General features: G+C 39.5%; 2 protein-coding genes across 4 annotated transcripts in view; both read right to left on the bottom strand.

The window, feature by feature from the left end:
* Window positions 1-19,384: 19,384 nt before the first annotated feature.
* LOC133540229 (craniofacial development protein 2-like) lies at window positions 19,385-21,560 on the bottom strand. Its single transcript, XM_061882821.1, has one exon. The coding sequence runs from the start codon at window positions 20,889-20,891 to the stop codon at window positions 20,238-20,240; it is 654 nt and encodes a 217-aa protein (XP_061738805.1). The 5' UTR covers window positions 20,892-21,560; the 3' UTR covers window positions 19,385-20,237.
* Window positions 21,561-23,547: 1,987 nt separating this feature from the next.
* mical2a (microtubule associated monooxygenase, calponin and LIM domain containing 2a) overlaps window positions 23,548-27,903 on the bottom strand; it is a 90,777-nt gene continuing 86,421 nt past the window's right edge. For 2 of the 3 annotated variants that reach the window (XM_061882777.1, XM_061882762.1), the window contains one exon: window positions 25,260-26,987. The gene's annotated coding sequence lies outside the window, so the exon portion shown is untranslated. Of the gene's footprint in view, window positions 24,003-25,259; window positions 26,988-27,903 lie in introns of those variants that run through there. The other variant, XM_061882770.1, reaches the window with a different exon arrangement.

The raw sequence follows: 27,903 nt of genomic DNA, 5'->3' as shown, positions 1-27,903 counted from the left end.
AGCTCTTCCCGGGGGATCCCGAGGCGTTCCTAGGCCAGCCGGGACACCTAGTCTTCCCAACGTGTCCTGGGTCTTCCCCGTGGCCTCCTGCCAGTTGGACGTGCCCTAAACACCTCTCTCGGGAGGCGTTTGGGTGGCATCCTGACCAGATGCCCGAACCACCTCATCTATATATCTATATATCTATCTATATATATATATATATATATATATATATATATATATATATATATATATATATATCCATATATATATATATATATATCCATATATATATATATATATATATATATAGATATATATATATATATATATATATATTTATCCATACATATATATCTATATATCCATATATATATACATCTATATATCCATATATATAGATATATATATATCCATATATATATATATATATATCTATATATCCATATATATATATATCTATATATCCATATATATATATATATATATCCATATATATATATATCTAGATATCCATATATATATATATATATGGATATATATATATATATATATATATCCATATATATATATATATATGGATATATATATATATATATATATCCATATATATATATATCCATATATATATATATATATATATATATATATATCCATATATATATATATATATATATATATATATATATATATATATATATATATATGTATATATAATTTTTATTTATTTATTTATTTATTTTTTCCCCTCCAGAAGGTCTTATCTTTGTCCATGTGATGTCAAATAAACATTTTGTTTTAGCTGTTTGGCCACAATACCCAGGAATATGTTTGGAGGAGAAAAGGTGAGGCCTTTAATCCCAGATACACCAGCCTACCGTCAAGCATGGTGGTGGTAGTATTATGCTCTGGGTCTGTTTTACTGCCAATGTCAGTGGTTGCATTAAATAGGACAATGAAAAAGGAGGATTACCTCCAAATTCATCAGGACAACCTAAGATCATCAGCCCGGAGGTTGGGTCTTGGGCACAGTTGGGTGTTCCAACAGGACAATGACCCCAAACATAAGTCAAAAGTGGTAAAGGTATGGCTAAATCAGTCTAGAATTAAGGCTGTAAAGAAGAGTTAAAAGAAACGTCAATTAATGTAATTTCTTCTCCCCTGAGCTGGCAAATGATAGCGAGTGAGTTTCCCCGGTGGTGTTGACCGTCAGCTTGTAGAGCAGAGCAGCAGAGTCAACTCACGCTGGATGGCGAGGCTTGCTGAGAGACAGGGAGGGTGAGGAGGAAGAGTCAGCTGTCATGCAAACAACAGTAGGATGTGAGTCCTTCGGTGGTTGGATTTATGGGGGTTGTGTTGGACTTTAACAGATTATCATGACCAGACTAGCAAACGAGCTTTCTGACATGGGAAGTTATGACTCAGGTCTTGACTATTAGAAGGAGAATTTCAAAAAACTTGTATACATAAGTGAATCATTGTGGGACTTCTTGATGGCCCTGACCGCAAGGATAGTCAAGAAATGTGTGGAGAGACGGAGCAGATGAGCTGACAGCGAGCTGGGAGAAATGGTTGTCCTGACCAAGATGGCGGCCAGGAGGCGGGGCATGCAGCAGAGCGGATAGGCGAGGCTCGCCTGGAGCGACACTGCAGCCATCAGCGTCCTGGCCGCCATCTTGGTCAGGACACCCATTTCTCCCAGCCCACTGTCGGCTCATCGGTTCCGTCACTCCACAAAAAGCTTTGGAGCTCGAACTGTTTATTTATTTGAATTAGGACGATGCATATTCATCAACATAGAACAACAATGTAAATATGCCGGAGTTAGCACAATAACAAATTTTCATCCGTTGTTCTAAGGCGGGTTAAAACAATAAAAATTCAACAGGTCATGATACTAAAGAATGCATCAATCACAAGAAATTATACATTACAAGCATACCATAAGCACAGACCATGGACAAAAAATAAAACAAACAGCAAACAAAAACAACATGTCCACCCAATTTCTACCGCTTATTCTCTTTAGGGTCGCGGGGGGCGCTGGTGCCAATCTCAGCTACAATTGAATAATCTAATTGTGCGTGCATGTCTGATTAGTTTGCAACCACTGTTTCAGTGCAGTTTTAAATGGCAGCCTGTTCCATGGCTGTATGCCTCTGATAGACCCCACCATTTGGCCTAATTCAGTCCTGCACCTTTGTACCTTGCAGTCCCCTCTGGTCACCGCTCTGGTGTTTACTAGGCTGCTGTTTTTTTATTAATAAAATTTATCAAGGGAGGGGAAGCAAGTTTCTTTAGAACTCTAAAGATGAGGCAAGTGCCCATGAATATCTGATAATTGTCTAAATCCAAGATATTATACTTGCCGAAACTTAAAATGTTACAATAACGATACTTTAGAGGCTTTTAGTCGAGAATTTTTAGTGTTCTCTTGATGAAAGACTTTAGTGGCTTCAGGATATTCTCTGAGGTATGGGACCAAGCTGTATAGCATTAGTTTATGTGGTTGAATATCATGGCATGCATAAACCTTTGGCGACTCTGTAGTGAGAGAAGGTCTAATGCAGGGGTGTCAAACTCAAATACAGAGTGTGCCAAAATTTTAAACTGAACAAAGCTGCGGGCCAGAGTTGAACAACTTAACCTTTTCATAGGGACCCAAACAAGTTTTGCATTGAATATTGAACAAGCAAGGCTTATATAACTTTATAGTGACATGCAAAATCCAGTTTCAAATAATAATAATAATAATTAAAAATGATCAATGGCATATCAAATAAAATGTAAATAAAAATTGAATGCCTCTTTTCTACTTGCAGCCTTCTGAGGTAAATATCAACATTAGCTTTTTCCACAGGCTAATAAATTTGAAAATAAAATAACAATTAGGTGGGCGGGGTTTGGTGGTAGCGGGGGGGTTTATATTGTAGCGTCCTGGAAGAGTTAGTACTGCAAGGGGTTCTGGGTATTTGTTCTGTTGTGTTTATGTTGTGTTATGGTGCGGTTCTTCTCCAGAAATGTGTTTGACATGTGTTTAGTGTGGGTTCACAGTGTGGCGCATATTTTTAACAGTGTTAAATTTATTTATACGGCCACCCTCAGAGTGACCTATATGGCTGTTGATCAAGTATGCATTGCATTCACTTGTGTGTGTGTACAATCCGCTTATATTATGTGACTTAGCTGGCACGCTCATTGTATGGAGGAAAAGCGGACGTGGCGACAGGTTGTAGAGAATGTTCAAGACAGTGCTTGTATGGCACGCCCTTAATATTGTTGTCCGGGTAGAAATAGAGAGAAATTTGGGACAATGGTTGCCCCGATAGGTTTCCGGGAGGGATACTGAACTTTGGGAGTCTCCTGGGAAAGTCGGGAGGGTTGGCAAGTATGAGTATTAGCGGTGAATACGGTGTTACAGCGGCACCGCCGCTGTATAGTACCGGTGGTTCAGCTCTAATGTTAATTTGATATTGCCGCAAGGGCCAAATGAAATTACAAAAATTTGGCCCGCGGACCACAGTTTGACACCCGTGGTCTAATGTGTTTAATATTGGACAAATTAAACCTAATTATATATTAAATTTTCTTAACATGCTGCTTGAAATTTATGATGGAATCAAAGACTACACCAAACTATTTAAATGGTTCTACCACATCTAATCTCCCAACATTGACTGTTGATGATATTGTTGGACTGTGTTGGCCGGCACCTCCTTGCATTGTTGCTTAGTGGTGTATGAGCATGGCTGCTGTTTTATCTAATGTTGAGCCCTAAGGAAGCTCTGGTCGTTTGGCAAAGTATTGGGGAAAACAGCAACAGGAAGCCTGAAGATGGCCTTTTAGCTGGCAGCTAGTCATGGTGGCCTCATTAGAAAGAGTTTTCCAGAGACGGGTCAGCAACTTAGAATCTAATGCGATGATCTCTTAGTCAAACAATGATACTCAGCCCCATGTACTTTTAACGCACCGACTGGCATATGTTTGTATGTAACCTACACAGTATGGAGTCACTGTCCAACAGATGCTAATGAATGCACACTCAGACAATTCCAGCCTATGTTTAAAATCCTGTTGTTTTTTTTTACATGCTGTCATTGATACAACTACAAAGCTACTTCAACAGCTATCACACACTAAACCGGAACGCAACTTAGATATCATGATTTTGTGGACCTTTACTTGAGGAAATGATCTAACTGGCCCAGTTTGAATTGTAGTTAGATCTTTTGAGGGCAAAAAGGTACTTCAAGGGTCTGTTGTTAAAGAGTCTGATGAGCAGGAGACTTTGAGGTCAATAAGGACTTGTGTTGTAGAAGGCTGGAATTGGTTACCGAAGAGATACTGGTTTTCATCGCAAGCATAGTTGGGATGCAAACTGACATCTCTGATTTACAGCTTGTTCATATGATCTGATTTTGTGTGTACGTAGTAGCCATGTCAACAATGGACACACATAATCTGAATAAAGGCCCAATCAGCAACCCGAGGGTGACTGGTTCAAATCCCACCTAGAACCAACCTCGTCACGTCCGTTGTGTCCTGAGCAAGACACTTCACCCTTGCTCCTGATGGGTGCTGGTTAGCGCCTTGCATGGCAGCTCCCTCCATCAGTGTGTGAATGTGTGTGTGAATGGGTAAATGTGGAAGTAGTGTCAAAGCGCTTTGAGTACCTTGAAGGTAGAAAAGCGCTATACAAGTACAACCCATTTATCATTTATTAAAAATGCTTCATAAAGACACATCAATCGGAAGACTATGATCCGATATGGTCCATTTGGAAAAAAAACACATTTTGAACAAGTATTTTTTGTTGATTGTTTCTGAACGGTGTCCATTCATACACTGTCTTCATAGTTGGGGTAAAATCACTGATGTCTGAAATTAGCGGTGATGGGAAATCTACTTGGAAAATGTAGTAAGCTGAGCTACATGTTACTCTCGATTTAATGTAGCTAAGTAAGCTACAGTGGAAGCTATCCTAGCAGAATTGTAGCAAGCTACACTACAAGCTACATGGCAAAAGTAGCTTGCTACATTAAAGCTACATTTAACGACATTTCTATCTATAGGCCCACAAGTGTAGTATCAATGTTAATGTAACTGAGAGTGTACAAATAGACCTAATAAGGGTCTATTACTAATAACTATCTGTCGTTTAGCTGGGGACACCCTACAACTACCTCGCTGCAACACACATGTAAGTATTTATTTAGTTTGCCTTTTTCATTGGCCCACGCTTGTAATGGTATTCATTTTCTCTACATACAGTAAAAAAAACAGCAACTGTCTATATCTTGGCAAAAAAAACATTGGATTGAGTGATTTTAGGGAACAGTTGGTAATGGCAATTTGCAGTAAAACTTTTCACTTTTCATTTCATTTGTCGCAGGACCAACACTGATAGACAGAAAACATTCACACTGTAGTCTAGGGACAATTTACAAACCCCATTTCCATATGAGTTGGGAAAATGTGTTAGATTTAAATATAAACGGAATACAATGATTTGCAAATCATTTTCAACCCATATTCAGTTGAATATGCTGCAAAGACAACATATTTGATTTTCAAACTTATAAACATTTTTTTTTTTTGCAAATAATCATTAACTTTAGAATTTGATGCCAGCAACATGTGACAAAGAATTTGGGAAAGGTGGCTATAAATACTGATAAAGTTGAGGAATGCTCATCTAACATTTATTTGGAACATCCCACAGGTGTGCAGGTTAATTGGGAACAGGTGGGGGCCATGATTGGGTATAAACACAGCTTCCATGAAATGCTAAGTAGGTTTATCAATTTGTAAACAAATTGTCTAACAGTTTTAGAACAACATTTCTCAGCGAGCTATTGCAAGGAATTTAGGGATTTTACCATATACGGTCCGTAAAATCATCAAAAGGTTCAGAGAATCTGGAGAAATCACTGCACGTAAGCGATGATATTATGGAACATTGATCCCTCTCGCGGTACTGCATCAAAATCAGACATCAGTGTGTAAAGGATATCACCACATGGGCTCAGGAACACTTCATAAAATCATTGTCAGTAACTATAGTTGGTTGCTACATCTGTAAATGCAAGTTAAAACTCTGCTATGCAAAGCAAAACCCATTTATTAACAACACCAAGGAACGCAGCTGGCTTCGCTGGGCCCGAGCTCATCTAAGATGGACTGATGCAAAGTGGAAAGGTGTTCTGTGGTCTGACGAGTCCACATTTCAAATTATATATGGAAACTGTGAACGTGGTGTCCTCCAGAACAAAGAGGAAAATAACCATCCGGATTTTTATAAGCGCTAAAGTTCAAAAGCCAGCATCTGTGATGGTATGGTCGTAGTAAAAGAGTGCGGGTACTTTCCTGGCCCACCTGCAGTCCAGACCTGTCTCCCATCGAAAATGTGTGGAACATTATGAAGCGTAAAATACGACAGCGGAGACCCCGGACTGTTGAACGACTGAAGCTCTACATAAAACAAGAATGGGAAAAATTTCACTTTCAAAGCTTCAACAATTAGTTTCCTCAGTTCCCAAACGTTTACTGTTTACTTGTTAAAAGAAAAGGTGATGTATCACAGGGGTGAACATGCCCTTTCCCAACTACTTTGACACGTGTTGCAGCCATGAAATTCTAAGTTAATTATTATTTTCCCCCCAAAAAATTAAGTTTATGAGTTTGAACATCAAATATCTTGTCTTTGTAGTGCATTAATGAATATGGGTTAAAAAGGATTTACAAATCATTGTATTCCGTTTATATTTACAGCTAACACAATTCCCCAACTCATATGGAAACGGGGTTTGTAGTGTTGCCAATCAACCTATCCCCAGGTGCACGTCTTTGGAGGTGGGAGGAAGCCTGAGTACCCGGAGGGAACTCACGCAGTCACTGGGAGAACATGCAAACTCCACACAGAAAGAACCCGAGTGCAGGATCGAACCCAAGACCTTCGTATTGTGAGGCAGATGCACTAACCCCTCTTTCACTGTGCTGCCCCTGCGACCCTGCGATGCCTCACTTTCCGCCTGAGTGCAGCTGATATAGGCTCCAGCACCCCTGGTAGAAAATGGATGGATTTTATTTGTGTTGGACGTCTTTTGTCACGATCCGCGACTCGGATTGTTTATGGTTTTGCCTGTTATGTTTTTGATCATGTTTATTTCTAGACTCTGCCGATCCCTTCAGTTATGTATTTCCTTGTTTGTGTTCGTCGCCATGGTTTTGACATTTGATTCACCTGCTCTGGCGTCAGGCTCACCTGTGTTCTGATTATTATTTGTGTATTTAAGCCCACCTGATTCCTTAGTTCGCTCTCGGCTCATTGTTTGCTTTACGCAACAAGTCACGTATGTATTCGGTCTTATGTTTTCCATGTGCTAAGTTCCGCCTTAGCTTCGCGTGCGGTCGGCACCTCACATTTTTGTACTTTTGTTTCAAGCTAAGTTTAGCATTAGCTTCCCGTGTGTAGGCATGCCCTTTATTTTCCTTTTTTGTACCAGTGTTCTTTTGTTTTATATATTAAAATCAAGTTCTTACCTGTACTCCTGCCTGTCTGGTCAACGTGCATCCAAGAGGTGGCAACTCCGCGCAACAAGATGCGCCGCAAGTGTGACATCTTTGATGAAGAGAGCAGTTATGATTTTCAGTAAATAACTAAAAACTAAGGTTTTGGGCATTGTTTTCTCTATACATATACATTTGTCAAAATATGGCTCAAGACACGCATTATTGTGGGTTTCCTGCATATCATCTTCAATCAGTGAGAGAGAATCCCTCAGCTATGTTCCTTTTTTTGAGTCGTTAGATCCAAGCATTCTTCGGTCTCTGACTCCTTTGTCGTCATGTGACTGTTACTATTTTGCTTACTCGTTTCGATGACCCGCCTTATGTTGCATACTGGCCAACCCTCCTGGATTGTCCGGGAGACTCCCGAAATTCAGCGCCTCTCCCGAAAACCTTCCGGGACCAATTTTCTCCCGAAAATCTCCCGAAATTCAGGTGGAGCTGGAGGCCACGCCCCTTCTATCTCCATGCGGACCCGAGTGACTTGTCGACAGCCTGTTTTCACGTCCGCTTTCCCACAATGTAAACAGAGTCCTTGCCCAATGACGTTATAACTGTAGAATGATCGAGGGCGAGTTCTTGGTTTCTTATGTGGGTTTATTGTTAGGCAGTTTCATTAACGTCCTCCCAGCGCAGTAACAACACACAACAACCGCAGTGATGTTTTCGTCTACCGTAAAGCAGTTCGTCTGCCGTAAACAGCAAAGGTGTGACACTCTTAAACAGGACAATACTGCCATCTACTGTGCATGCATATGTGACAATAACATCTACGGCTTTTAGAGCAGTGGTCCTCAACCTTTTTTTAGAGATGTACCCCTTGTGAACATTTTTTAATTCAAGTACCCCCTAATCAGAGCAAAGCATTTTTGGTTGAAAAAAAAAAGATAAAGAAGTAAAATACAGCACTATGTCATCAGTTTCTGATTTATTAAATTGTATAACAGTAAAATATTGCTCATTTGTAGTGGTCTTTCTTGAACTATTTGGAAAAAAAGATATAAAAATAACTAAAAACTTGTTGAAAAATAAACACGTGATTCAATTATAAAGATTTCGACACATACTGTGATGAGGTGGCGACTTGTCCAGGGTGTACCCCGCCTTCCACCAGATTGTAGCTGAGATAGGCACCAGATCCCCCCGTGACCCCAAAGGGAATAAGCGGTAGGAAAATGGATGGATGGATAGCTGTCAATATACTCCTCCCCTCTTAACCACGCCCCCAACCACGCCCCACCCCCCAACCACGCCCCTCGCCCAACCCCCGACCAAGTTATTCTCAAGTTTATTGTTCTTCGGTCAATGGTCAACAAAGCAAACAAACAGTTGTACATTCATAGATTGAAAATAAAAAGTTGTACATTCATAGATTGAAAATAAAAATGTTACAGACCGAAAGGGTTTAGGCTGAAGTTAAACACTTATTGTGCCTAATCCTAAAAACAATTTTGAGTACAAAATGAACTTCTGAAAATTATAAAATGTCCTTTGCACAACTTATTATAAATACACATTATAAACAACATTATAAACAACATGAACGTAGTTCAATTTTATACACAGTACAGGCATGTGAAATATCCCTGTGTATATATAGACCTTTGCACTAATTATATATACAATATATAATATATACTTCTATTATTATTTATATCTCATGTTTAATTTTTAATTAACATTAATCATAGTATTAACTACAATGTTAATTCAAGAGTGATATATTTTTTCAAGACATTGGTCTTAAAGTGTTTTTTAAATGTGTGAATGGGACTGGAACATTTTAAGGAATCATCCAAGCTGTTCCACTCCTCTAACAGAAACACATCTACTTTTTAAGCTTGTTCTTATTTTTGCTTTCTGAAAGAAAGCTGAACCTCTGAGGTCATAGGGATTCTCTCTGGGTTTAAATCTCACTTGTAAACATCCAGGCAGCATGTGGTTATGAGCTTTGAAAGCCACAATAGTAGTATTGAGGTCAACAAGATCATGCAGTTTTAATGTTTTTAATTTAATGAACAGAGCATTGGTATGGTCATGATAATTTGCATAAGTTACAATTCTAATCGCTTTCTTTTGAAGAAAAAATATAGAGTTGATGTTTGATTTGTAATTGTTTCCCTAGATTTCAACACAATAGTTAAGATATGGGAGTATGAAAGAATTATATAACATGATAAGAGCCTTTTGATTCACAGAGTTTTTAATTTTATGTAACATAGCAATATTTTTTGCCATCTTTGTCTTAAGTATATTTATGTACAGTTTCCAATTTAATTTATCATCTATATAGATTCCCAAAAATGTTATTGAATACACCCTTTCTATCTCCATATCATTAATTGTAATATAAGGCTGTATGTTATTTTTCCTATTTCCAAAAATTATATATTTAGTTTTATTTAGGTTGATTGATAGTTTATTGGCATCAAACCATTGCTTTAGTATGTGGAGTTCGATCTCTACAGTCTCTAGGAGTTGGTCAAGGTGTTGCCCAGAACAGTACAGACTTGTATCATCAGAAAAAAGAATACAGTTGAGTTTTTTAAGGATTTTAGAAATATCATTAATATACAGTAAAAACAATTTTGGTCTCAGTACAGAACCTTGGGGTACTCCATGTGTTATGATCTTTTTGTCTGAATCTACATTGTTCATATGCACATTCTGCTCTCTGCCACCAAGATAACTTTTCAACCAACCATGAGCAAGACCTCTGACACCATACCTCTGCATTTTGTCTTTAACGGTGCTGTCTTTAATGACATATTTTTTAATTGGACAGTGCTTATCGTACAGTTTTCTGAAAATATTAAGAAAAGTTTCATATGCCTCATCCGGGTCTGTGGAGGTATAAACCTCCCTCCAGTCTTGGGCACATAACTCAGACTTGAATGCTGCCATAGTTTCGTGTGTTTGATGTCTAATAAATCTATATTGGACAGCTTTTTTATCTTTTCTCCTATCAAAGAAATCGTGGAAAATGCTGAATACAGGTAGATGATCATTTATGTCATTAAATAGTAATCCTGCTATTATTTGATTCTCCGGTTGATTGGTGAAAATGTTATCGATCAGTGTGGCAAAGTCTACGGTTCTTCGGGTTGGTTTTGTTATAAGGGGAAAGAAATTATTACTGTACAATCCTGTTATAAAATCTGTTGTTTTGGTACTGTCCATGGGACTCATAAAATTAATATTAAAATCACCGCACACAATATGGATTTTATTTAACTTACTAAATAAATAATCAAGTTTTTCATTGAATGTATCCAGACATGATCCAGGTGTTCTATAGGCACAACTGACGTTTATTTTATTTTTATTTTTCTACTTCGATTTCTACAGTTATACATTCAAATACGCCCCCACCCCCGAAATCGGAGGTCTCAAGGTTGGCAAGTATGTTATGTTGCCTCTGATTGGTCAGTCTGTAATGTTTCGCCCTAACCTTAGCCAATTATGACTCATCATACGGACACCAACCAATCATCATAGATTTTCTCCGTGTATACGGATATTCTCATTCATCGAGGTCATTCGATTTTCTCTGTATCATTTTTTTGACATGGATTCGCAGTCCATTTTCTCTTTTTGTAGCTTGTAGCTTTGATGTATGCTACCTCGCTACATGGCTCTAAAAGTAACTAAGCTACAAGAAAAGCTACTCGTTAAAAAGCAGCTAGGCTACCACCAAGCTACTGGAAAAGGTAGTTAAGCTACATAGCTAGGCTAAATGTAGCTTTTTACTACCTATCACTGGAAAATAAACATGTGGAGTACAAACAAAAAATGAACTGAGGACGTGCGGTCGACGCAAAATTTGTTTACCACAGAGGTGTAAGTAGTTTCTTATTACTTATTTCCGGAAATAAAATGCATGTCATGATTGGATGAATTGTTTTATTGTCTATGTAAACAGTGGATTCAGAATTTCCCCTCATCCAAGTTTTTAGATCATATTAGAGAAATGTAGTACATGTAAGCTAGTACAATATATGGAATGGAATAATAATGTCAGGAGAATTTACCCTTTGAGGGAAAATCTAAGGCGTGTTTGGTTCCCCGAGCCCTGCAATACTTTGGGATACCTATTAGTACAGGAGTTCTTTACCTTTCTGACCAGAAGGCCCAACTTTTCCACAACAGAGGAAATATACTCTTCATTTTAATCAGAGTAATTAATTTTATCTAACCAATTTACGGTTTAAAACTTTGTCAAATTATACAAAAATCATGTGTTAATGACAAAGATTATTATAACGCAAACTGTAGGTTTAGGTCAAGCTGATTGGAAAAATAAGTACTAAATAAATATTATGCATAAGAAAGGACCTATGAATAACTGAGAAAAATAAATGTACATGTAATTTTTGTGTGCTAGAATAATAAACTAAATGAATAATGAATATTTTCCTTAACTTAATTGTCAATAAAATAAAGTGCAAATGAAAATACAGCTTCAACATTTTTGCACTTAAGATACTTATAGGACTTTAGCTCCAGACTTCCTCTGTTTGTTTGATATTGTCATTACTACCACAAGAGGGGAAAAGTGTATTACAACTGAGTACTGTTGCCACCAATACGGACCACAGCTGAGAAACAGATATTTTTGTCAGCCCAGTAGGGAGCGCTCGCAGCCCAATAAAATATTATCCATCCATTTTGTACCGCTTGTCCTTTTTTGGGGTCGCGGGGGGCGCTGGAGCCTATCTCAGCTACAATCGGCCGAAAGGCGGGGTACAGCCTGGACAAGTTGCCACCTCATCGCAGGGCCAACACAGATAGACAGACAACATTCACACTCACATTCACACAATAGGGCCAATTTAGTGTTGCCAATCAACCTATCCGCAGGTGCATGTCTTTGGAAGTGGGAGGAAGCCGGAGTACCCGGAGCGAACCCACGCAGTCACGGGGAGGACATGCAAACTCCACACAGAAAGATCCCGAGCCCAGGATTGAACTCAGGACGACTCAGGACCTTTGTATTGTGAGGCACATGTACTAACCCCTGTTCCACCGTGCTGCATATGGTTAGGAAACATCGTCTCAGGAGTAACAGGAGATGGTTTCCGGAACATAGGAAGACTGTTTACTGAAGACAACAAGTATTTGTTTTGTGAGCACAAAAACATGTTTGGCTGTATAATTGGGTGTGATTGGTTGGTGAACATTCTTGGTTGTACTCACCTCTAACCCCAAGTCAGCTGGGTTAAGAGTAACTGCATTTTTTTTAATTGAATTTTTTCTTAGATTTGCATTATGTGAGGCACACACATTTTAATTTTTTTTAATGCATTCCAACTCGTAAATAAACGTTAGCAAAAGACAGCTAATAATGGAGCCTATGAGTCGCTCTATGAGTCCGCCTAATAAAGAAAATATCCAAGCATGTAGTAAGAGGCATATTAATAAAAACATGTAATTCGGCCATTTTAAGTAGTGTGTTAATTTCACAGACACATGATAACGTTCACAATTTCCTTCAACAACTACAACAACACTAATAATCATGATGGACCTAATGAGAGCCATCAAATACTACTTTGGGATGATCCAGAACATTATATTTTAGGCCTGAATATAAGGAGGATGATCTACAAGTTTTAGAAACTGTTTGCTAATCAGATATCCATCCATTTCCAACCGCTTGTCCTGTTCAGGGTTGTGTGGGATGCTGTAGCCTATCTCAGCTGCATTCGGGCGGAAGGCGGCGTACACCCTGGACAAGTCTCCACCTCATCGCAGGGCCAACACAGATAGACAGACAACATTCACACTCACATTCACACACTAGGCCCAATACTATCATGCAGTAGTATTGTTAAGTGCTAAACACAAAATAAATAATAATAATATAATATATATAATACTTCTCAGTTTATGGCAACAACTTTCTACTATCAAAGTGAGATGCATGATTGATAATCTATAATTAACTTTCACTAACTCAGAGGCGATGCAGCAGCTCACCGGCTCAATATGTCAACACTGTAGCTATGTAAGCTGGTAAACGCTCTGTGATCACGGCAGAACTAAAAGTAGTTTGCCTGAGTTACCGCTTGTAATAACAATATCGCTAATACTTACTTAGTACTTAGACTTAGTTCCTCCCGTTCCTGTTGGAATATTGGGCGACGAGTCCCCTCCATTTGTTCCGGTCACTGTCGACCCTTCTTGCTCCGTGCCAGCTGACTCCCATCTCTCTCTGGTCCTCCTCGGCTGTTTGTCTCAACGTATTCTTTGGCCGTCCTTTCTTCCGCTTTCTTTTTACTGGCACCCAGTCCATTGCCACACTTGCCGGTCTCTCTCTTGGCAGTCGGAGTACGTGTCCAGCCATTCTCCTTCTCCTGTCAGAGACTATTTCGGACAATGGTGCTACCCCTGCCCTTCTCATCACCTCGTCAATGGTGATGGGGTCTCTCCATGAGATCCTCAAGATGTATCTGAGGCCCCCTCGGTGGAAGACATCAAGCTTGTTAGTAATGTTTGATGTCTTCATCCACGTCTCACAGGCATAGGTCACTGTAGGAATGACCACTGACGTATAGAGGCGCAGCTTTGTGGACGTACTGATCGATTTTGATTACCAGATGTTCCAGAGGCGTTGGAAAACTCCTGCAGATTTTCCGATACTAGTCTGTACATCCTTTTCTGCGTCTCAAATGTTTGAAATGTTGCTTCCCAGATACGTGTAGTTCTTAACGTACTCTATGCCTTGTTCGCCTACGGTGAGCAGTGGAACGTTTAGGTCTTGTGCGACGGTCATGGCCTTGGTCTTCTCTTGGCTTATACGTAGGCCGACTTTTTCCCCTTGCTCATGCAGATTGTTGGTCAATTTTTGGAGCGCAGCGTAGGAATGGCTAAGCAGAACCAAGTCGTCCGCAAAATCCAGATATGCCAGTCTGCCCCCTCCCCACTTAATGCCGAGGTTTGCTCCAACCACAGACTTTCTCATGGCAAAGTCTGTGACATTGATGAACAGTAAGGGTGACAAGATGCAACCCTGTCTTACCCCGGTCACAATGTCAAAGTCGTTGGTTGTGCTGTTGGTGGTTTTCACTCGACAAGTGGAGTTGTGGTACAGGGTTCTGAAGATGCTGACTTACTTTGATGGTATACCGTATAGCTAGAGGATCTTCCACAGTGATTCCCGGAGGATGCTGTCGAAGGCTTTCTTGAAATCCATGATGATGAGGGGTGTCTGGAATTCTTGGCAGAGGTGGGACCAAGTCATTGTTTTGCAAGTCACAAGTAAGTCTCAAGTCTTTGCCCTCAAGTCTCGAGTCAAGTCCCGAGTCAAGACAGGCAAGTCCGAGTCAAGTCCAAAGTCAATGCTGGAAAGTCTCAAGTCAAGTCTCAAGTCCTGCATTTTGGGTTTCGAGTCATTTCAAGTCTTTTTAACCACAGACTAATATATGTACACAGATTGTGTATGCTTTTAAAACGCTGTATGTATTTATTATTAAAAAAAACAGTGCTGACATTGCACTTCATAATAGCACTATTAACCAGTTATTCTAAACATTTAACTCATTCCTTTACAGTATAAACACATTTGAAAAAACAAGTGCAACTGTACTTATTTGCACAAAAGTGTTAACATTGTATTTCCATGGAATATTGCATTGTAACTAGTTCATCAGCAGTTTATGTCATGTTGTCACCTTATCTCATTGATCTCATCTCATACTGTATGTGTTTATGTGTGTGTACACATGAAAAACAACAAATACATGAACATAACAATGAACAGTGCTGTACTTGTTAGATGTCAGGGCTCTATGGAATATGTACACATATTCTTAATATAGTATACATTTTAACTGACCTTTATTTGATTATGTTTGTCTTTTTGTAGGTGGCTAAAATACGCGGTGCTGCTGACCGCCGTCTAATGTTACGTTACTGTGTGTGATACATTCATTAATGTAACGTTATGTGTAGGTACCTCATGCAACCCTACTTAAAAAAAAAATCACTTGACAATAAGTATGAATAAGGTAAGATCTGCAGTGGATGCAACAGATTGCCATGTTAGCAATGACGTTATAACCGTAGACATCTTATAAGTAGACGCAGAATTGGCTGCTGTGACGCAAGCAATTTGGCCGCCATCTTGAAGTGGTGATGAGGAGCCGGCAAACAGCCTAAACTAACATTTGACAGGTAGAAAAAAAAGATGCTGGGCTGGTATTCAGCGTTTTCCTGCTCAATTGAGCGGACAGTTGAAAATAGGAATTGGAGGATTACTTTTCACAAGTAAGAATTTACATTAACATACTATTGGTTGTATTTTGTGAAAAGAATATTACCACAGAGTTAAGCAGGAGCAAAGAACTACAATATTTGTACGTGAAAATCACAAAGAAATCTTCTGGGGGAGGATGACCCCCCTACAGGTATTTGGTTTACAAACTTTCAGGCCCACCTAAAACAAAATTCACCAGCCGCCATTGATTATGATGCATTCTCATTTTATTGTAACCACAGATAAGTATTCAAGTAACAATATTCAAATACTAACTTTGTTGGGTAAGACAGAATTTGTTTTTATCCTGAATCCAGTGAAACAGATTGGTGGTTTTAGCTGAAATAAAGACTTTCAGGTGTTTATATATGTTTAAGTATTTGGCAGACACTTTTATCCAAAGCAACATATATGAAAAATACATATAGAACAATCACTGTAAACATGGTCATTTAAAGGAAGAATGTAATAGAAAATATCAATACAAAGTGTCAAGACAGAAAAAACTCTCTGCTGTTGCAGCAACAGAGATAAAGTCTATAACAGTGGTTCTCAACGTTTTTTTCAGTGATGTAACTCCTGTGAACATTTTTTTAATTCAAGTACCCCCTAATCAGAGCAAAGCATTTCTGGTTGAAAAAAGAGATAAAGAAGTAAAATACAGCACTATGTCATCAGTTTCTGATTTATTAAACTGTACAACAGTGCAAAATATTGCACAATTGTAGTGGTCTTTGTTAAACTATTTATACAAAAAAAGATGTAAATATAACTAAAAACTTGTTGAAAAATAAACAAGTGATTCAAGTATAAATAAAGATTTCTACACATAGAAGTAATCATCAACTTAAAGTGCCCTCTTTGGGGATTGTAATAGAGATCCATCTGGATTCATCAACTTCATTCTAAACATTTCTTCACAAAAAATAAATCTTTAACATCAATATTTATGGAACATGTCCACAAAAAATCTAGCTGTCAACACTGAATATTGCATTGTTGTATTTCTTTTCACAGTTTATGAATTTACATTCATATTTTGTTGAAGTATTTTTCAATAGATATATTTATAAAGGATTTTGAATTGTTGCTATTTTTAGAATATTAAAAAAAATATCATGTACCCCTTTGCATACCTTCAAGTACCCCCATTTGAGAACATCTGGTCTATAGGTCCGTAAGATATATAGATATGTAATGTATTCATACATTGTTTATGTAGGATATACACATGTATATATAACCTAATCATATTGTTTCTTCAACTTCAAAATAGCTGACTGTTTTTTCCCCTTCTCTGGGATTATATTCCCAGTTTTGATCTTGGACGTCTGGTCACTTATAGCATATAAGAATATTCTATTTCTGTTAAGCAAATTATGAACACGCCAAGACATGTGTCCTTTATCATAGTTACACGTATGACAAAAAAGCGCGTGAATATAAGTGGTATTCAGTGAGTTAATATGAATTAAATGCGCTGACAGTTCATTGCTCCTGCCAAATAAATTGCACTGAGTGGAGCGGATCACCACTCCAAGATGGCGGCCCCGCGTCTCGTCTGCAGCAATAAATAGGCAGTAGCACTCGATGCTGCGTCTACTTATAAGATGTCTATGGTTCTAATGTTAGCAGTGAGTTTACACCCTCACTGATTTAACTCCACAGCAAATAAAGTCACGTTACTCAGCCAATAAACGCAAGCTAACATTCAAAACTTACCCTTCTTTGTGCAACTTCAAATGTCGAACGAAGTTGTAAATTGATGCGTCTCCGTCTGTAATCTTCCAACCGCATGTTTTGCTTACGGAAATTCCTGTTTTGTTGACCAAGTTGTAGTTTTAATACCCAAACGAAACACTTTATGGCATAATTGTATTCACTTATTCTTTTGTTGTTTGAAAGCTCTTCTTCGTTGGTTTTCCTCCAATTTGATTGGATGAATGCTGTGTGATGAAAACAACGTGGATGTAATTTGATTGGCTGTTGTTCTGACAAGTAGCGCACAGGCTGTCATCGCACACATGTTGACAAACACGCGTACACAATGGAAGATACGGAGCGCTCCTGAATAACTTTTTAATCGTTGGGTTTTGGGGAAAGTAGCAAATCATGTCAAGTCAAAAGGCTCAAGTCCAAGTCAAGTCACAAGTCATTGATGTTAAAGTCTAAGTCGAGTTGCAAGTCTTTTTACATTTTGTCAAGTCGAGTCTAAAGTCATCAAATTCATGACTGGAGTCTGACTCGAGTCCAAGTCATGTGACTCGAGGCCACACCTCTGATTCTTGGCACTGTTCTATGATGTTACGAAGAGTGAAGATTGTTCCGCGCAGGACCTTCCCTTTCGGAATCCGACTTGCTCTTCCCTTAAGATGTTATCTACCTCGTCTTTTAGGCGCTGGAGCAGCACATTACAGAAAGCCTTGCCTGAGATCGACAGGAGTGTGATGCCCCGCCAGTTGTTGCAGTCTGCGAGGTTTCCCTTCTTTGGCAGAGACACTATAACCCCTCGTCTCCAGCCGGCAGGGACTTCTTCGGCATGCCAGATCAGGTTAAACAGGTGCGTGAGGCTCTCCACGACCACCTCTTGACCGTGCTTCAGCAACTCAGCAGATACCTCGTCGAGTCCTGGTGCCTTGCTGTTCTTGAGGCTCTTGATTGCTTGGGTAACCTCGGTCCTGGTTATCACTTCTGAGGTGACTGTCAGAGTTGGGGTTGGTGTTTCCCGATCAAAAAGGAAGAGAGTGGGAGGTTTTGGCTGGTTGACAACCTCTTTGAAGTGCTCCAACCACCTTGCCTCCTGTTCCTCGTCGCTTAGGAGTGCCCTGCCATCCCTGCTCTAGATTGGCACCCCGGAGCTGCTCCTGGAGCTGGTTAGCTCCCGCACAATCCTGTAGAGTGTTTTAGTGTTGTTTTCTCTGCTGCCTCTTGTGCTTCTTTTGCGTTCTCCTCCAGCCACCTCCGTTTGTCTTTCCTGCAGCTCTTTTTTACTTCCCGGTCCAGGTGTCTGTACTCCTCGTCTTTAATCCTCCAGCATCATAGCCTCCTCTTCAGTTCTCTTTCCATCTTTGCCATCTTCCTTTCGTCAATCAATTTCCAGGTCTTTTCTGTTATCCATCTCTCATTGTTGGTGCCCCTTCTTCTGCCTAAAACGGTTTCTACTGAAATGAGATTCTCTTATTTAAACGGGGATAGCAGGTCCATTCTATGTGTCATACTTGATCATTTCGCGATATTGCGCTATTTTTGCTAAAAAGGATTTCGTAGAGAACATCGACAATAAAGTTCGCAACTTTTGGTGCTGATAAAAAAGCCTTGCCTTTACCGGAAGTCGCAGACTATGACGTCACAAGGGTGAGAGCTCCTCACGTCCTCACATTTTTTATAATGGAAGCCTCCAGCAGCAAGAGCTATTCAGACTGAGAAAACGACAATTTCCCCATTAATTTGAGCGAGGATGAAAGATTTGTGGATGATGATATTGATAGCGAACGACTAGAAAAAATAAAAATAATAAAGTTAAAAAAAAAAGGCGATTGCATTGGGACAGAGTCGGATGTTTTTAGACACATTTATTAGGATAATTCTGGTAAATCCCTTATCTTTCTATTGTGTTGCTAGTGTTTTAGTGAGATTAAATAGTACCTGATAGTCGGAGGGGTGTGTCCGCGGGTGTCTTGAGGCCAGTGTCTGGAGGGAAGTCGACGGCAGATACAAGGACGGCGCAAACTCCACAGATCTCCGGTAAGAAGCGACTTTTTAACAATTTTCTCACCGAAACCTGCCGGTTGACAAGTGGTCGGGGACCATGTTCGCTTGACCGCTCTGATCCATAGTAAAGCTTCACCTCCGGGAATTTTAAACAAGGAATCACCGTGTGTTTGTGTGGCTAGAGGCTAAAGCTTCCCAACTCCATCTTTCTACTTTGACTTCTCCATTATTAATTGAACAAATTGCAAAAGATTCAGCAACACAGATCTCCAGAATACGGTTTAATTGCGGGATGAAAAGAGACGACTTTTAGCAGCAAATAGTGCTGCGCTAATATTTCCTGACAGTCCGTGACGTCACGCGCACGCGTCATCATTCCGCAAAGTTTCAACAAGAAACTCCGCGGGAAATTTAAAATTGCAATTTAGTAAACTAAACCGTCCGTATTGGCATGTGTTGCAATGTTAATATTTCATCATTGATATAAAAACTATCAGACTGTGTGGTCGGTAGTAGTGGGTTTCAGTAGGCCTTTAAGCTTTTCCACTGCGTAGGGTCTCTTGAGCTGCATTTTTTGCACCTTTTTCAACTTCAGCCTGATTTTACCCACCACAAGAAAGTGATCTGAGCCTACAACTGCACCCGTGTGTGCACGAACGTCTAGCAGTGATGAACCCCACCTTGTGTTTATGCATATGTAGTCCAGCTCATTTTGGGTTCAGCCCCCAGGTGAAACCCATGTTATCTTATGGATCTGTTTGTGCTTGAAAAACGTGTTGCCAATGCTGAGGCCGTTGGTGCTGGCTAGCATCAGCATCATCATCAGCATCTCCCCGTTGTCATTGGTAGAGCTTGCAGATCCATATGGTTCCACTGGGGGATTGAGGCCCCTTCTGTCGCCATCCAATTCCGCATTTAGGGCTCCAATCAGCATCTTTATGTCGTAGCTGGGGATCTCATCAAACACGGCTTGGAGCTGGATGTAGAAAGAACCCTTGTGCTCTTCTGAGGCAACCTCGGTTGGGGCATAGACTTGCACGATGGTGACTCCGGCACGTCTAGTATACAGCCTTGCTGTGACAATGCGCTCATTCACCGGTTTCCATCCCACTAGCGCTTGCGCCGCACAGTTGGAAAGGATGATCCCGACTCCATTGGTATGGTGGTCTTGCTTCCCAGAGAAAACAACGGTTGCTCCATCAATCACGAGGCGCCCCTGCCCAGTCCACCTTATTTCACTAATGCCTAAGATGTCCAGGCGATAGTCCCTCATAGTCTTCAGCACCTGGTCCATGCGCCCACACTGGAACAGTGTGCGCACGTTCCAGATACTTACTCTGGTGTTGGCTTTGGTTTCGAAGATCGGGGTCATCAGAAGTCGGGCTTTCACCCGGCCCCGTCATACAGTAGATACATCCAAGGATGCGCCCTCTCTTCTCCGCCATAGTGTACCGGAATGGCTCCTTCTCGTCTTTTCTGTAACATGGTGCTTTTTTACAGGGTGGGGTTGTTAACCTCACACCCAACCCCCAAACTGGAAGACCGGGTGCTGATTTCTGTCTGGCCTCTATCCTGAAACCTGCCCGGCATGTGATCCCCCACCGGTATAGCTTTCAAGGGTCATTGAGACACGCAAGACTCTCCACCACGGCAAGGTACCAGCACAGGGAGAGCAAAAATATAAATATCGCTAATACTTGGTTAAAATTTAGGTCATAAGATGTAAATGGAGTATTGTTGGCCCTCTGGATGTTTCTTTAGAAGGCTTTATGGGCACAATACATTAGTCCTATTAGCTGCATTGTTAGCCACGTCAAACTTGCTGTATATTAAAAATTGGAATGCATAGAAAAAAAAAAACGTGTTCTTAACTTACATGAGGATTGCATTGCAACCCCAACAAAAAGTGCAGTTTCCCCATTAAATTTACATTTACCTGAAAAGGATGACCATTAAATAAAAAGGAATGGAAATAGCTGCCGTCTTTAACTGCAAGTCTTGCAGATTACTATATATTTTATTCTCCAAAGGGTCATGTAAATAGACAAAAAAACAATTTATTTCCACCGCCTGCTGTGACTCTCTTTCCACGTAGATAATAAAAACGATGATTTGTGTCAAAGTGCTATCATAATGGCAATATTTTTCAGATGAGTCTTTTCCCAGCATTTTGTGTTTTCATCAACTTTTATGGCATTCTGTAATTTTAGCCCAATTTTAGGCTTTGATTGCCCTACTGCTCAAATGCTAATCATCCCCATCATCACTGTGTAAATGGATTCTTAGTTTAACACTGAGGGAAAGACAACGCTTCTACTGTACAGCAATAACGTTGTGCAACATCTATTGTGCCTGCAGGATTTGCACTAACTGCAGTACAGACAACAAAGACAAAGGGAATCTGCATTTGGCTGTAAATGTTGCATGAAGGGGAACTGAACTTTTTTGGAATTTTGCCTATTGTTCCCAATCATTATGACAAACAAGAAGATATACACCTTTTTTTTTTACGATTTTAAAGATGATACAGTAATATATATATATATATATATATATATATATATATATATATATATATATATTTCTTTATTTATTTATATATTACTACATTTAGTAACAAAGTAACAGACACCTAAAGACGCTGAGATCATTATCCATGCGTTTGTTACGTCTTGTCTCGATTACTGTAACGTACTATTTTCGGGTCTCCCCATGTCTAGCATTAAAAGATTACAGTTGGTACAAAATGCGGCTGCTAGACTTTTGACAAGAACAAGAAAGTTTGATCACATTACTCCTGTACTGGCTCACCTGCACTGGCTTCCTGTGCACTTAAGATGTGACTTTAAGGTTTTACTACTTACGTATAAAATACTACACGGTCTAGCTCCAGCCTATCTTGCCGATTGTATTGTACCATATGTCCCGGCAAGAAATCTGCGTTCAAAGGACTCCGGCTTATTAGTGATTCCCAAAGCCCAAAAAAAGTCTGCGGGCTATAGAGCGTTTTCATTTCGGGCTCCAGTACTCTGGAATGCCCTCCCGGTAACAGTTCGAGATGCCACCTCAGTAGAAGCATTTAAGTCTCACCTTAAAACTAATCTGTATACTCTAGCCTTTAAATAGACCTCCTTTTTAGACCAGTTGATCTGCCGTTTCTTTTCTTTTTCTCCTATATCCCACTCTCCCTTGTGGAGGGGGTCCGGTCCGATCCGGTGGCCATGTACTGCTTGCCTGTGTATCGGCTGGGGACATGTCTGCACTGCTGATCCGCCTCCGCTTGGGATGTTTTCCTGCTGGCTCCGCTGTGAACGGGACTCTCGCTGCTGTGTTGGATCCGCTTTGGTCTGGACTCTTGCGACTGTGTTGGATCCATTATGGATTGAACTTTCACAGTATCATGTTAGACCCGCTCGACATCCATTGCTTTCCTCCTCTCCAAGGTTCTCATAGTCATCATTGTCACCGACGTCCCACTGGGTGTGAATTTTTCCTTGCCCTTATGTGGGCCTACCGAGGATGTCGTAGTGGTTTGTGCAGCCCTTTGAGACAATAGTGATTTAGGGCTATATAAGTAAACATTGATTGATTGATTGACCTTCATATCAACAATAGGAAATATATTCAATATTTACCGTATTTTGGGAATTTTAAGCATTGTCAGAAATTATTTCTCATCTTATTGATTTCTGTTTCTATAGCAGTGCACGTCCAACTTCCAGCAACAAACGCGAGTGTGTGCTAATCATGGCAGACTTCCTAATAGAAAACTAAGACGACTATTTTTGGGAAATGATGATTCACAACATTATCTTTTTGCAGCTGAAAAGACGAATGCTGACTTTGCTGACAAAAAGAAGAGTGTGAAATATTGGAGGAGACAGAAGCTGATAGAGTGAGGTCGGCGGGACTTGAAGCTGTAAGTGTGGAACTTGGAGACAATCTATTTCAACATAAATGGAGTGCTTACCCAGATTAGGCCAGAAAAAAACATCCCTGGTCAGCCGGAGCAAATGCATGAATGTCCATCACGTGAGTCATTTCAATATTGATCATGATACACGCACCACATCATGCGTGTTAGTACAACTACAGTACATAAACTGTTAAGCTAGCTGTGTACAAACAAAACATGAAATGTGGGCTAATACTTTACAGACACTGTAATAAGATAGTTCATGATTAGTGTGATAAATAACTGAAAGAGGCCGAAGTTTTTGGGTGTTTTTTCCCTGGTTGTCACCGGTATTTGAGTTACAGCCATATTTGCCCATCAGAATTGTTGAGCCTCGCGAGAGAAAGACGTCCCACTATTTGCATCGCTCCCAGCACCTAAGCGCGTTTATTTAACAGTACAAGTAACTGAACGCAGTGAGAACTCTTTTCACTCATTCACAATCTGTGTTTCGGTGGTCATAGCGCGAGCTTTACACACAGGAAGCACAGACAGCCTCCCTACTCGCCACTCGCCAGTGAACAAGTCCTGCAAAGCCAAAAAAAGTAGGAGGAAAAAAAATATGATTAGAAAGCCAAATGTCCCGTTATGGTAACATTTCAGCTTCAAATTGAATGGGCAATACAAGACCATCAACACGGACAAACGAGCAAGCGAGAATGCGGGATCACATGATGGCAATGTACAATAAGACAACTCGACATCAATCATTTTTCCAACTACAAAAAAATACACTTCTACATATTTAATATTTATTTGTTACATTTTTGCTTAGAAAAATGTATTTGCCTTATACGTCAGGCGTCTTGAGCCCATTTCAAATCTTCAAATCTTCAGCGCCTTGGTTGAACTGGGAATGTGTCTGTGTGGCTGTTGGACTAGGGATTATAGCAATAAAAAATATAAAAGCAGTACATTGTAAAATACATTATAATACTGGACATTTACAAGACGGGACATTACAGGACACAGAACACTAATCACTGGTTAAAAGCAGATCTGAATAGGTGTGTTTTGAGAAGGCTTTTGAACGAAGGAAGGTTTGAGCAGTCAGGGATAGGTTTGGGAAGAGAAACTTCTAAATCACTAATCCTCGCCTCCATGGCGAGGAATAAAGTAAGTTTTTACAAGTATCATCACTGCAGGATGAGGAATAGCTAAACACGTTTCACTACACACCGTAGATCACTGTCATCAAATGTAAACAAACGCCAATAGTGGATCAACACCTAACAGTCACTGTAATGATATCAAGTACAGGCATGTATCTGGTCGATACTACTATGATTACGTTGATATTTTTTGGCATCACAACATCTTCTTTCGTTTTTAAAAAATATATATTATGTTTATAAACTCAGGAAATATGTCCCTGGACACATGAGGACTTTGGATATGTAAGATCCCGTAACTACTTGGTATCGGATTGATACCCAAATTTGTGGTATCATCCAAAACTAATGTAAAGTATCATAAAACAGAAGAATATATGATTATTACATTTTAAGAGATGTGTAGACAGAACATGTTTTGGATGAGTTTGCTCACTGCAGGTGCTGCAGGTTGAAAATGTACTTCCTGTTTTGTGCCTAGAACCGGAAGTACAACCATCCATAGCGTTTTTGCTTGAATGGATTGTTCTATCATCACCCCAAGCAAAGTTTGTAAGTTTTACAATATAACGAAAACAATTCATACATACTAAACCTTCCCATGTGTGATTTCTGTATGGTTGTTGTCATGCATGTTTGTACGTGTTATTGTAATATAATCAAGCTGGCATCATTACCATTTGCAAAGGTAAGGCAAGGCAATTTTATTCATTGAGCACAATTTGAACAGAAGTTAATTCAAAGTGCTTTTACAGAAAATTAAAAGGCAAAAATAAAAATGTATATAGTAATACAATCATAAAAATAATCATAATTAATTCAAATCAATAAAATACTGTAGATAAATTATTTTCAGTTGTCATATGCACAAGTAAATAAAAGTGTTTTCAGCCTGGATTTGCACATTGCCAACGTTGAGTCCTGTCTCACATCTTCAGGAAGACCATTCCAGACTTTAGGAGCATAAAACTGAAACGCGGTTTCACCATGTTTGGTCCTGACTGTGGGCAACAGCAGAAGACCACTCCTTGACGTTCTCAGAGCTCGAGATGGTCCATATGTGTCTAACATGTCAGACATGTACTTTGACGCAAGACCATGGAAAGACTTCTACACAAGGAAAGCAGTTTTTAAGTCTATTTTCTGAGCAACCGGAAGCCAGTGCAGTGGATTAATGTGGTTGTATTTCCTGGTTCTAGTCAGGACTCGAGCAGGTAACACCTTGAAACTGCGAATTAGCGGAACTAGTGGCAGCATGTACAAGTTGAACAACAGGGGTCCGAGAATCGAGTCCTGAGGAACACCACAGGTCATAGCACTTTGCTCAAAGACAGTTACTAATTTCAACAAAGTATGTCTTGTGATCGAGACAGGACTTGAACCGGTTAAACACAAAACCAGATATTCCCACCCAGTTTTCTGCATTAAGATAGTATGGTCAACTGTGTCAAAGGCAGCACTCAAGTCCAGCAGAACCAAGACTGAGACTTTTCCTGCTTCTGTGTTCAGGAAGACATCATTTGTTATATTGATCAGAGCTGTGTCAGTGCCAGGGTGGGACCTAAAGCCTGACTGGATAGCATCAAACACACACGAGTCACTAAGCTGTTGGTATACAACTTTTTATAGGACTTTGCCCGAAAATGGCAGGTTTGAAATGGGCCAATAGTTCTTCAGTATTCTGGCTTCCAGACTGTTCTTCTGTATGACTGCAGTTTATTTGCCTTTGGAAATGTTCCAGTCCAAATATGCTAATACATTTACAAGTGTCTGTGTTTGTATTACTAATGTACTATGACACTCTTTTTGCATGGTTTCAGTTATGTAAATTCACCAAGACGTCACTTTGAAGTTATTGATTCTGTTTAGCTGATTGGAGAGCGAGCTTCCGCAGCCAGTGGTATCATGACGACTACTTCTCTTTTGTTTAATCATTTGTTTTACTGCCGTGTTATAGACACTGTTTGGCAACAACTTTGGCATGTAAATAAAAATTTTGAAAATATTTCGTACCGGAATATATCTGCGGCTCATAGTCCGGTGCGGCAAATATATGTAAACATTTTTTTTTTTCAAAAATTTGGTGGGTGCGGCTTAAATACCGGTGAGCTCTATAAAAATATGGTATTTGGGTTATAACCATGTATTAATTTGAAATTTCAGGTTAACGTCAAGTAAAACATGGAACATGACGAGCCTTATTTGCAGTTAAAAATACCAGCATTGAGTGTGTACATAAGCCAATAATGGTAAACAGACTCAGAAAATCCAAACATACAGAAACAGAAACAAAACAATGCAGAAACATTGAGTTCATCATACAATTACAACACAAAATCGTTCCAATATTCAGATATGATTTTCTCCAAATATGAGTGATATCCCACTTGTACAGGTTTCTCTAAAGAAAACACAAACACACAGTGAAACATTTTGAAATCTCTCGTTGGTGCAGTGAGATGAAAATCAATGAAGGTTTCTGTTCAATTAGTTACAGCAATAATAACTTCAATCTTCATAAGGTGGTCAGTAACTTATTCCAGCAGCTGCTTTCAATGTCAAACATCAGTCAGTGGAATATCATGCTCATCTACAGTATTAAGGACGGCCACAATAGCTGATGCTTGATTAGTACAGCTTGAAAAAAATGGAAGCAAAATGGAACGCACCACTTAGCTAGAGCAAGTAAAGGTTCTGTAGATTCAGTGTCAAATAGTTTGTGGTCTAAATATATATATATATATATATATATATATATATATATATATATATATATATATATATATATATATATATACAGTTGTGATCAAAATTATTCCACCCCCACACAATTTTGGTGTTTTAGCAAGTTGGACATTTATTCCGTATTTTGTTTATAGTCATATCAAGTAAAGATGTGTCAAATAGACAAATGCAACTTAAATTGCAACACTGTATTTTACAAAATACCAAAAAAGGACATTTTTCTTAATATCTCATTGACAAAATGATTCAACCACCTAGTTACATGCATCTTTAGTACTTAGTAGAACACCCTTTGGCAGTAATTACATCCTTCAAACGTGATACATAACCGGACACAAGCTTCTTGCAACGATCTACAGGTATTTTAGCCCATTCCTCTTGGGCAAAGGCCAGTTCATTCATATTCTTGGGCTTGCGTGCTGCAACTGCCTTCCTCAAGTCCCACCACAGGTTTTCTACAGGATTTAGGTCTGGCGACTGTGAAGGCCACTCCAGAGTCTTCCAGCCCTTCTTCTGCAACCACTCTGATGTTGATTTGGAGGTATGTTTGGGATCGTTGTCCTGTTGGAAGG

The sequence above is a fragment of the Nerophis ophidion genome, linkage group LG02 (assembly GCF_033978795.1).
Source record: "Nerophis ophidion isolate RoL-2023_Sa linkage group LG02, RoL_Noph_v1.0, whole genome shotgun sequence".
NCBI lineage: Eukaryota > Metazoa > Chordata > Actinopteri > Syngnathiformes > Syngnathidae > Nerophis > Nerophis ophidion.
Note: the sequence above shows the minus strand (reverse complement) of the source record. Positions and strands in the feature narration are given on the sequence as shown.